The sequence below is a fragment of the Chiloscyllium plagiosum genome, chromosome 6 (assembly GCF_004010195.1).
Source record: "Chiloscyllium plagiosum isolate BGI_BamShark_2017 chromosome 6, ASM401019v2, whole genome shotgun sequence".
In the NCBI taxonomy this organism is placed as follows: Eukaryota; Metazoa; Chordata; class Chondrichthyes; order Orectolobiformes; family Hemiscylliidae; genus Chiloscyllium; species Chiloscyllium plagiosum.
In genome coordinates, this window is record NC_057715.1 from 68,862,464 (window position 1) to 68,874,960 (window position 12,497).

The 12,497-nt window shown below is 38.0% G+C and overlaps 1 protein-coding gene across 3 annotated transcripts in view; it reads left to right on the forward strand.

Moving 5' to 3' along the window:
- Window positions 1-12,244, forward strand: part of LOC122550675 (high-affinity choline transporter 1) — a 14,535-nt gene extending 2,291 nt beyond the window's left edge. The window contains exons 1-8 of one of the 3 annotated variants that reach the window (XM_043691763.1): window positions 1,263-1,446; window positions 1,802-1,915; window positions 2,908-3,063; window positions 3,316-3,464; window positions 3,557-3,700; window positions 4,328-4,481; window positions 5,496-5,713; window positions 7,099-12,244. In XM_043691763.1, coding sequence (XP_043547698.1) covers window positions 2,931-3,063; window positions 3,316-3,464; window positions 3,557-3,700; window positions 4,328-4,481; window positions 5,496-5,713; window positions 7,099-7,734 — 1,434 coding nt within the window. In that variant the 5' untranslated portion in view covers window positions 1,263-1,446; window positions 1,802-1,915; window positions 2,908-2,930 and the 3' untranslated portion in view covers window positions 7,735-12,244. The other 2 variants (XM_043691762.1, XM_043691761.1) reach the window with 2 other exon arrangements.
- The last annotated feature ends 253 nt before the right edge of the window (window positions 12,245-12,497 follow it).

A 12,497-nucleotide genomic window follows, 5' to 3' on the forward strand; every position in this document is an offset into this window, starting at 1 on the left:
GGGGGGGGGGGGGGGGGGGGGGGGGCAGCCTGTGAAGAAGTTTAGCCTGTAGGGAGGTTTAGCCTTTTTGGGAGAAGAGGGAGTTAGCCTGTAGAAGAGGTTGAGCTGAAAATGTGTTGCTGGAAAAGCGCAGCAGGTCAGGCAGCATCCAAGGAACAGGAGAATCAACGTTTCGGGCATAAGACCTTCTTCAGAAGGGCTTATGCCCGAAATGTCGATTCTCCTGTTCCTTGGATGCTGCCTGACCTGCTGCGCTTTTCCACAAACACATTTTCAGCTCTGATCTCCAGCATCTGCAGTCCTCACTTTCTCCTTGTCGAAGAGGTTGAGCCTTAATGGGGTAGGGAATAGTCTATAGGGTGTGGTTTTAGCCTGTCAGGAGGTTTAGTCTGTAGGGGATTTTGACCTGTAAGGGGGGTGTTTAGCTTGTAGGGGGTTAGCCTGGAAGTCATAGAGTCATAGAGATGTACAGCGCAGAAACAGACCCTTTGGTTCAACCTGTCTGTGCCGACCTGATGTTGCAATTGTACCAGCCTCCACCACTTCCTCTGGCAACTCATTCCATACACGTACAACCCTCTGCGTGAAAAAGTTGCCCCTTCGGTCTCTTTTATATCTTTCCCCCTCACCCTAAACCTATGCCCTCTAGTTCCGGACTCCCTGACCCCATAGAAAAGACTTTGTTTACCCTATCTATGCCCCTCATAATTTTGTAAACCTCTATAAGGTCACCCTCAGCCTCTGAAGCTCCAGGGAAAACAGCCCCAGGGGGATGGCTTGTAGGAGGGGAGGTTAGCCTGTAGGAGGGGAGGTAGCCTGTAGGAGGGGAAGTTAGCCTGTAAGAGGGGAGTTAGCCTATAGCAGGGGAGATAGGCCTGTAGGAGAGGGGTTAGCGTCTCGGAGGGGAGGTTAGCCTGTAGAAGGGGAGTTAGCCTGTAAGAGGGGAGTAGGCCTGTAGGACGGGAGGTTAACCAGTATGAGGTGAATTAGCCTGTAAGAGGGGAGGTTAGCCTATAGGAAGGGAGTTAGCCTGTATGAGGGGAGTAGGCCTGTAGGAGGAGACATTAGCCTGTAGGAAGGGTGTTAACCTCTATGAGGGGAGTAAGCCTGTAGGAGGGGAGGTTAACCTGTAGGAGGGGAGTTAGCCTGTAGGAAGGGAGGTTAGCCTGTATGAGGGGAGTTAGCCTGTAGGAGGGGAGGTTAGCCTATAGGAGGGGCGGTTAGCCTGTATGAGGGGAGGTTAGCCTGTGTGAGGGGAGTTAGCCTGTCATGAAGTAAATACGAAGATGAAATCATGTGTTCAAAACAGCTTGTGTTTCTCGGTGCAGAGCTCCACAATTTTGAAATACTTCAACACATCGTTAGCGGTGCGTTAAAGAGATTACCCCCTAGTGATTTTCTGTCTGCAAAATTTCTCACCAGCGACAGTAAACTGATCGAAGGGAGGTGCGTGTGGTTCTCTGCCGGCTAGTATTTGAAGTTGAATGGCGAGTGATAAAAAGCAAGGCAGACTCTGAGGTGCTCCTCACTGCACTGCCCTTTCTGAACATCCCGCTCCCCTCAGAACCGCTGCTTGGTTTGGGTATGTGTGTGTGTGTGTGTGTGTGCGCGCCGTTTCTGAATGTGTCTAGAAATGCCAGTCTTTGTTAATCCCGATCATGGATAAGGACCAGGCATTCTCAGTGCCTGGTATTATCCCGCAGTTCTCTCTGTCTGTCTGTGCAACAGTCAGCATTCTATTTGCTATTGTCTTGGAATGAGATTGTCTTTCATCCAACAAATCCTTCTTTTCCCAATACAGCGACCTGGGTTGGCGGAGGTTACATCAATGGCACGGCGGAGGCGGTTTATGTCCCTGGGTATGGCTTGGTCTGGGCACAGGCTCCGTTTGGATACGCGCTCAGCCTGGTTTTAGGTATGGACCACAATACAAACTAGGCTGGAATCTTCAACAATTGCCACATACAAGTAGCCATGTCGGTGCTATTGAAGCAGATTTTCTTTGTAAAGCAGCAACAAACGCATCAGGTATAACACAGGTCTATCTTATAGCTCAATGTCCAATCTGTCCGAAGCGAAGGACACAGTAACCGTTCATAGCGAACTCCGCACATATTCACTAGATTGCAACCCATTTTGGAGTGACACGTTTTATATATCACTTCCTAAACCTTTGCGGCCGATTTTGTTGCCACTTGCTGAAGAATCAGTGGATTATTGAAATGGACTAAATCTGTCGATGCACTCATGCTGGGGTTTCGTTTATGAGCATCAGCGGAACCAATAGTTTTCTTTTGATATTCCCATATGAGAGAAAACACCTCACTGTTGCCAATCCATGATGTGCAAAGACGGGTTCGATCTTCCCCTGTTCCAGAATCTAATCAGAGGAAGAAATTACATTTCTCTCCCACATTTTACTCAATTGGACGCTGTTATCACTTTGAAGTAACTTTCCAAGAATCTTATTTCCAGCAAGTCATATCCAAGAGAAAGACGCCGTTAAAATAATTCAATCAAATACCGCAAACACGACTAAATGAAGAACAAATCTGCGGGTGCTGGCGATATGAAATAAAAGTAGAAATTGTTGGAGAAACTCAACATCTGTGAAGAGAGCAACAGAGCTAGCTTTCCAGATTTTGTTTTTAATCAGGTTACATTCATGTGGAAATTGTTTTCTACCGCGCTGCACCAGAATAACACTGAAAATTGCGGATTAATAAATATGGACACAATGCATTTTCAGTACCATGTGAATTTCCAGAATAGACCGTTTTTCAAGGCAATGCAAGTCATGCTAAAGTAATGTCGAATGTGAGGGATTGGAACCGACTGAGATCGGCTCCTTGCATAGTTAGCGATTCAGTTTGTGTTCGGCTTTTAAGAGTTTATCCTGTCTTACAGGTGGTTTATTTTTCGCTAAACCCATGCGTTCAAGGGGCTACGTGACCATGTTGGATCCGTTTCAGCAGATCTACGGCAAAAGGATGGGCGGATTACTCTTCATCCCCGCTCTCATGGGAGAGATATTTTGGTCAGCAGCCGTACTCTCCGCTCTAGGTAAAGCACAGCTCCCAGCGCCGAGGACATGTCTCGAAGACTGCAATATAGCTGGCGCCGTTTGTAATCCAAGTCCGCCTCTTATTTACGTCTGGAGTAAATGTTTTATTTGCAATGAAAGCAGTTGCCATTTCACTGTGAACAATGCAAAGTTTTATTTTAATGCGCTAAAGTCAAAATCATGGATTATTTTGACGTTTGCTGTACGGAAGGACATTAAATTAATAAATAAACAATTGTTTGGTTTTTCAGGTGCAACGTTGAGTGTGATAGTGGACATCAATATAAACCTGTCGGTTATCATTTCTGCTGTGATTGCAGTCTTTTACACTCTGGTCGGTGGATTATATTCAGTCGCATACACAGACGTGGTCCAGTTGTTCTGCATCTTCTTAGGATTGGTAAACTCCCTCGTTAAGCGCCAACTCAACACGCGCGGGCGTTCGACTAAAGTAAAGCAAGCTTTCAACATTTTCATCCTTTTTCTCCCCAGTGGATCAGTATCCCCTTCGCCATGTTAAATCCCGCCGTGACAGACATCACCATCACCGCCAGCCACGAAGTTTACCAGGAGCCTTGGCTGGGACGCATAGAAACACCAGATATCCTGACCTGGATAGACAACTTCCTCTTGCTGGTAGGGATAATACCTTCATTACCTTATGAGGAGGGATTGAGTAGATTTGGCCTACACTCATTGGAATTTCGAAGAATGGTGGTTGTGGGGTGGGGGGTGATATTATAGAAACATAGAAAGTTATGAAAGGAATAGACAAGATAGAAGCAGGGAGGTTGTTTCCGCAGGCTGGCAAAATTAGAACTAGAAGGCCATAACCTCAAAATAAGGGGGAACATATTTACAATTGAGTGAGGAGGAACTTTTTCACCCAAAGGGTTGTGAATTTGTGGAATTCCCTGCCCAGTGAAGCGATTGAGACTACCTCCTTGAATGTTTTTAAGGCGAAGTTAGTTAGATTTTGAATAGTAAAGGAAGTAAGGGTTATGGTGAATGGGTGGGTAAGTGGAGCTGAAGTCCATGAAACGATCAGCCATAATCTTATTGAATGATGGAGCAGGCCCGACAGGCCAGATGACCCACTCCTGCTCCTAGTTCTTATTTTCTTACGTCACAGTCATCTAATGCCACAGCTTGTAAATTAATTGTTAATCACACTAACAATGCACTAGATCAGTTCTATCAAAAGTATAACATTCTTCTCAGGGATGTAATTACAATACAATCACTGCCTGTGTTTATTTACAGATGTTGGGTGGGATCCCATGGCAAGTATATTTCCAAAGGGTCCTTTCTGCTTCTTCTGCTACTTATGCCCAGGTCCTCTCCTTTCTGGCTGCTTTCGGCTGCCTGGTCATGGCCATCCCATCTGCTCTAATCGGTGCAATTGGCGCATCTACTGGTAAAGCATCCAGGTCTTCACTGTATCTTTTAAGTTTTATCTGAACTATTCTGAAATTCTGCAGACTTGGGTATTACAAGAGTCATGTAAAGCTTTTCCTTAAAAAAACCTGTTAAAGTTGCTATTTTAATCATTTGAATGAAGGTGTGAAATGTTTTTTTTCCCCGTTTAAATTTGTTACTAAAGTTGAAGAGGATGATTACAAATCCAGGAGTGAATTGCTGAGGAACATTTTTCAATTTTGCATTATTTCTATAACAAATCTGGGATGAATTGCACATTTCATTATGATTTGTAACCATTATGGCACTGGATGGTGGAAAACAAACCATTATTACAGTTTTAAAGCTTAAGTGTTCCGCTTAAATGTATTTCCCATGCAAATAGACCACTTGATGAGATTCTGCAAAATATAATGAATGACAGCCTATGTGTCTTGTTGAATGGAACATTTGTTCATGCACAGCGTCACTTTGATTAAATCTTAATTGTGATGGATGAATCTTCTAAAGAATGAGTAGCCAGGGAATGTTTTGACTAGCTGTAGAGATGGTTTGCAACATTTAATTAAAATGATCTAATGAAGGAGTCAAATGTTTAAAATGTTGCTATAAACATAGCTATGTAGTTTTCATTTTCTTATACATTATATAAAGCCTATATGAATAAACTTTTCAAAAATATATATTCCAAATTCCTGTGGGAATAGCTTTCTGTAACAATCCATTGAAATACAACATTGACAAGTGTGGACTATGATGCTACTACTGATCAAAAACAATATTTTTTTCTGTGTAGGCAAAATCTCTAATGCAATTTTTACAATTCAATTGCTTTTGATTATAAAAAAAATTGGAAATAAACTGGGGTTACTGCAAAATAGTAACCGACTAATCATATTATCATAATAGTTGCTTGTATTTGTATCAAGTATTTGTACTTAGTCAGATGCAAAAAAACAGATAATTCTGTAATGGGTCCAATTTATGTCAGACAGTCATTTTGTCTATTTAGACTGGAATCAGACTTCCTATGGTTTGCCAGATCCCAAGAACAACAATGAGACTGATATGATTTTGCCAATAGTGCTGCAGCATTTGTGTCCAGCCTACATTTCCTTTTTTGGTCTTGGAGCTGTTTCTGCTGCAGTGATGTCATCAGCTGACTCTTCCATTTTGTCGGCAAGTTCCATGTTTGCTCGGAATATTTACCATCTTGCATTCAGGCAAGAGGTAAGTTTGGAACTAAACAAGACAATTATTCATATTGGCATGTTCTAACAAGTGTAAAAGCCCTGGTTGTTTTGTGTACATTTGGTTTATGTCATTGTTGTAATTCTTGCAGCAAATGGGCAGACAAGAATATTTTTCAAATATTAATTTTCTAGAATTGGATTTCTTTTTTGGTCAACCACCTTTTTGATATTGAATATTAAGTGATGTGGGACATTACGAAAATAATAAGGCTCCCTCTGGAGTGCTGTGTCCAGTTTTGGGCATCAGGCTTTGGGAAGGATGGTGCTGTCTTCAAAATGGAGACAAGGAGATTTGCTGGTGTGGCACCAGGAATGCCAATCTTTACTATACAAACCAACTATGAAAAACTGAAGTTGCTTGTTTAAAACAGCAAGGTTTGAGGAGAGATTTTATGGGAGGTGTTCAAACTTCTGAAAGATTTCTATAGAGTAGACAACAAGAAATTGTTCCCAATGGCAGAAGAGTAAGTAACCAGAGGACACAGATTTATGGTAATTGACAAAATGACCTGGTGAGTTGAGGACATTGTTTTCATCATGAGTTGTTATGATCTTAAATTGCTTTAAAGCATGGCAGAAATAGATTCAATAATAACTTTTTGAAGAGAACAAACTAAACACTTGGAAGTGGAAAATGCAGGGCTATTGGAAAGCTATGTTCATAGAGTCATAGAGTCACAGAGAAATACAGCACAGAAACAGACCCTTTGGTTCAACTCGTCCATACTGACCAAATATCCTAAATTAATCTACTCCCATTTGCCAGCACTTGGCCCATATCCCTCTAAACAATTCCTAGTCATGTACCCATTCAGATGCCTTTTAAATGTTGTAACTGTACCAGCCTCCACCACTTCCTTTGGCAACTCATTCCATACACAAACCACCCTTTGCATGAAAAAGTTGCCCCTTAGCTCCCTTTTAAATCTTTTCCCTTTCACCCTAAACCCTCTAGTTCTGGACTCCTCCAACTCAGGGAAAACATGTTGTCTATTTAGCATATCCATGCCCCTCATGATTTTATAAACCTCTGTAAGGTCACCCCTCAGCCTCTGACACTCCAGGGAAACTCCAGCCTATACATCTATTGGAGAGCCATTACATACAAAATGGAGTCCGACTGAAATACATCATTCTATGATTCCATAATGCTTTGCAATTAAGTTAGGTAATGTCATTGTGGTTGGCAGCATATTGAAGCACAGAAAAGTAGGCACAATCTCAGTAATTGTTGTGTGATAAAAGAGATTACAGCTACCTACAAATCGTATATAACATTTCTTTTGTATCTTAAAAAACTCATATTACATGTCTACATTACATTGATTAATATTCTTTTCTCAATATAATTGTTCATTGCAGGCCACAGACAAAGAAATATTGTGGGTAATGCGAATCACTATATTTCTCTTTGGAGGAGCTGCAACATCCATGGCAATGCTGGCACAATCCATCTATGGTCTGTGGTATCTGAGCTCAGATCTTGTCTACGTTATTATCTTTCCCCAGTTAATATCAGTACTGTTCATCAAGGGAACAAACACATATGGCTCCATCGCTGGATATATCATTGGTTTTTTGTTCCGAATTAGTGGTGGAGAACCCTATTTGCATCTGCACCCATTTGTTTGTTATCCTGGATGCTATTTAGAACATAGCTTTGGAGGTGAACCGATCTACGTTCAACGATTCCCCTTTAAAACCATGTCAATGTTATTCTCCTTCTTGGGTAACCTTGGTGTTTCATATTTGGCCAAACACCTGTTTGAAAGTGGAATACTGCCACCAAAATTAGACTTTCTTGACAGTGTTGTGTCACGACACAGTAAGGAAAACATGGACAAAACAACCTTGGTGAACCATGACAATATTACTTTGTCAGAGCTGGTGCATGTTAATCCAAAACACAGTGCTTCTGATAATGCTGCTTTCAGCAATAAAGAAGCATTTGATGACACTGAGCCAAATCCTGAATTTTCCAAATCAGACAATGATTGACCCTCAGACTCCATTATCCATTGAGTTCAGTGCAATCATAATCAACCAAGGACCATACATTAACAATATAAAATAGCATTTTAGTAGTTACTATATTTTTAGAAAATAAAATTGTTTATATCAGTGCTTTACTGATGATTGTTCACTTAAATACTGTTTTATAGTATTGTTTTAATTTATACACATGAAATCAGATTAAGCTATAATTTTGAATCTGAATTGATAACAGACTACCTTATATTGCACATTGCAGAAACAAGATATCATCATTTATATGGCTGTGAAGCATTATACAGAGAGGATGGTATCATGAACTATCATAAATTCATGGTTTGTTGTTCTCCCTATTCATGGATCAAACAGTGTAACAAACTGGACTCAGCTAGACAGCTAACTTATCTCTTGTTGATAAGTTCTTAATTGTAGTTTACTATTCCATTTACATACACATATATCTCAATAATCTCCAAGCCTATACAAATATATATGTGTATAGAATGCTATTTTTAACTCATAAAATAGCAAAGTATTCAATGATCCAGTTAATGCCCATTTATTACGTACTTGTTTCATCTATAATCAATTAATTTGGGAAAATTGGTGAAAATTAATTCTTGCAACTTTATTGCACATCATCTATAGCCTATATGAAACATGGGAAGGGGGTTCATCAACTACTACCACATAACCCACCTTTAGAAATAAGTATAGCCATTAATGCCATAAACCTTTGGCATTTTATTGTAGAATATTATTTGTACCTTAAAATATGCAATATCGATCTCTCCATAATTCAGATAATCATCAGTCTCTGATAATAACACAATGATTTTGTCATTTGCGAAAAGAGCCAATTGGTCAAAGCAGCATATTAGTTACAGATGGTATAGATGTCAAATGAAGCTGCAGTAGGCTCCTTCATAAACGTATTTTTTTTTCTTGAAAGCCAAGGGAATCAAAATAGCAATGCATTAATGATATTTTAACATTTAATTTTATACTATACATTGTATAATGTAGTTTAAGTAAAATATTACAGGTTGAGTTCTATAAAACACAATGCAAGATTTGAACTTAAAAGTTTTTTCATCTGTTGATTTTAGGCTAAAATTATTGTTCATTGTAAGTGATATCTTAACATTTAGCCAGCTGGCAAATAAAATCAAATATGTTAAAGTTACTTTTACCTGTTAGAACACACATGTATCATAGTTTTGTGGGATTGTTGTATATCCTTTCTTTAAAACTGTCAGACTAAAATTACTCAGCCGTTCTACCTGTTTCCTGCTACAGTTCCATAACTGGCCTTACAAAAAAGCTGAAGAACAAATAGTGAGGGTAGGCAGGGTCATATTGAACTCAAAGTAATAGTTCAGTTTCTTCACAGATATTGTAGAACCTACCGAATTTCTCTAGCATTTCCTGTCTTTATTATTTCAGAATTCCAGCATTCACTCTATTTAATTTTTATTATTATAGCTCCACGTTAACTTGTTGTTTTCTCATTAATCCTGCAAGTTTTGCCAAAGTTAACATTAGACCAAAGTAATTGTGTCTGAAATGATTTTGGCCACAATGTTCTGAAAGCGAATATCATATGAAGTACTGTTCTGTTTCAACATCCTTATTTCAATCTTTTCCAGTTAAATCCTGTTCTTGTTAATATTTTAGATATTCTGGATGAATCTGTTCATTTAATCAAATTAATTCATCAAATGAATCAATCAATGTAGCTGATAAAAAAACTGATCTCAATTTGAATGATCTACATCTCTTCTTGGAGTTTGCTTTTAATCCACCAAATAGTGCATATTTCCTCATTCATTGATGTTTTATTTTACACTCCTTCTGCAATCTTAAGTAAGAAAATGTATTCAATCTTAAAATAACTATAAGTCTGTACAGTCCTCCATTATAATACCAAACTGCTTCTTAAATGATCAAATGGATTTTATTTCAACTAATTATCAGCTTGTGCAACAAACACTACTTTTCTAAATAATTTTTTAACATTAGTGCTAAATTTACTTTTCACTGATTTCAGCCTGCTCTCAATTGTCCTTCAGTCATAGTTTAAAATTGAAGTTCTGTTCTAAATTTACTTCTGTTTAACTTGTTCTTATCTGATATACCTCAATTAAATCTACTCTGAATCACTTTGTTTGTATTATGATAGGCCCAAGTTTCCTCAACCTTTCCTCATAATTCAGCCTAATTTAAAGAATCAGTCTGCTGGATCATTTATACATTCCCTCCTGAGCTTGGACATTTTTTTCTTGCGTCTTGACAACCAAAATTAGGTGCAATGTTCAACACATAATGTGAAACACTAATGTTTTAACATTCAAATTCCATCTATCTTCTACATTGTATTCTGCTGGATGTAACAATATATCTCATAATTCCATTTGTTTTATTGATTGTCGGCTATCGGTTGACTCATTAGAAGATCTTAGTTTTCTTTCAACTTTACCAACACTGTACTTTGAGTAGGCATGAAACCCAATTGTTTTCTTCTTATGTTCAATACCTTGACTTCTTCCTCTTGAATTTGATCTGCCATTATTCTGTTCATTTAGTTAGTATTAATGCCCTTGAACAGTTTGCAAGTTTGACCAGTTTGAATGCAATTAATATAAATGCTTTTAAAACCAGTCCTAATAGTGGTCTTTATGATATTTGCTTTGGCCTTCCCTTTATCTAATTCATTTTAGTTTCTTCATTTCTTTACTTCAACCAGGAAAAATTAAGACGGAGCACAATCATAGAAATGTTTAATTGGTTCAGGTATTGCTAAGAAATTAGCGAGACATATGGTCATTCATAGTCACTTGAAAATGTTCATTGAAACCATCAGGGGTAACATCATGAGTTTACACCATGATGCGAACAAGGCTATAGTGGTGGAATTAATGCAAAAGTCAGCAAGACGAAAATGTTCATTTGGAAATCCTAAAGTTTTCTAAGAATGACTGGGATTGCCAAAGCCATTCACTGTGCAGGATAAATGAACCTCCACTGGAGAACAGCTAAAAATGAGAAAATTAGAAATAATGACAGAAATCAAACTTTTTTAAACAGAAATGACCATAAACGCCAATGAAAATAAATGGCTTATGACAGGAACTGTGTTCTTAGTAATAGAAGTATTGAAACAATTAATAACAATAAAATAACAATTAATAATTATCTGATCTAAGAAAAGCATGCATGTTTAATATATAGCCTCAGTTTGTTTAATTAATAGGGGACCCATACTTATGGTGAGCTACTGTATTACATAGTTGTTAATTGCAACATCAAAGTTACCATGAAAATCCACTATGTAACACCCTGGATATCCTGGTGCCTTAGTGCCTGTGACATGGTAATGATAATCAATCAAAATGAGACAATTTGGGGGTGGGGGCAAATAACCTTTTTTTTGTATAAAGAATTGCTAAGTAGTACTTCGGTAATTCATTTGCAGCATCAAAATTTAGGTATTTAGGGATTATTGATAAGGTATATTATTACAACATTTTTAATTACAACATGATAATTTTTTTGTGAGCAGAGCTTTTGAAGTTTTTAGTTTGGAGTTTCAATAGCCTTTGTTTATGCTGGCACATAAAGTTAGAGAAAGGAAGGAAAGTATGTAACAAACAGAAAATCATAGACAAACACAGAAGGTCACATAGCATCTGTGGACAGAGCAACAGAGTTAATGTTTTGGATCCAGTGTAACTCTTTAAAGTTCTGAATAGGAGTCATATTGGGCTCGAAATATCAAATCCTTTTCTGCTGTGCTTTTCCAGCATTCTCTGTGTCTGTGTCAGATTTCCATCTTCCACGGTCTTTTGTTTTTATAGGAATGTATGTAAACTGTTCCAAACATTATAGCTTTTGTCTATGATTAATCATTTTGAAGTGTAGTACTCTTAAGTGTCTAGCATTCATTTAATTATCAAAGAAGAAAATGCATTGGCAATATAAAATTGTCAATTTTGAGATACCTTAGATATGTAAAATTGTTGCAGACAAATGGCTTGCATTGATAATTCCGTCAGTGGGTGAGCAACCTCTTGACTTTTCTCTGGATCATTCTTTTTACAAATTGCTTAACATCATCAAATATTATTTGCCTTTATTCATTTTAGATATATTCAATCAGATGTGGACTGTGTCCGTAGACAATTTAATATATGGTACACCTCAGATGGTTAGTCACAATGTTGTAAATGTACAGTGTAAATACATATAATGTATATTTTTGTCTGCCAGAGTTGTCACCTGAGGAATCTATCAAGCACGATTGTATAAAACACTATTTGTGTATTCATTATTTGTGAAATATATAGCTCTCAAATATGACATTCAGGAAGCTAACCGCGAGATATGCTACTTGTCTTCCTTTCCACCAGAACAATGATTGTTTGTAAAATATCCATTATAAACAAATTATGATGTTCAATATGCAATATTCATCAAATAAATTGTGATCCAAGAAATGGTTACATGTTTAATATTACCTTCAGTTGCTTAACTAAGGGACTCATACTTACAGTGAGCTTAATTACTGTGTTACTTAGTTTCTAATTTCAACATCAAATCTACCATGAAAATCCCCTATGCTACATTCTTCCTGAAACACCTTGGATATATGGTGCCTGAGACATGGTTAAAATATCTCTAGCGTTCTACCATAAACAAAAAAAAAAGAAATTATTTAGTGGAGGCAGAAGCAAGGTGGAGGGATTTGGCAAAAGAATTTAAGAACAGAA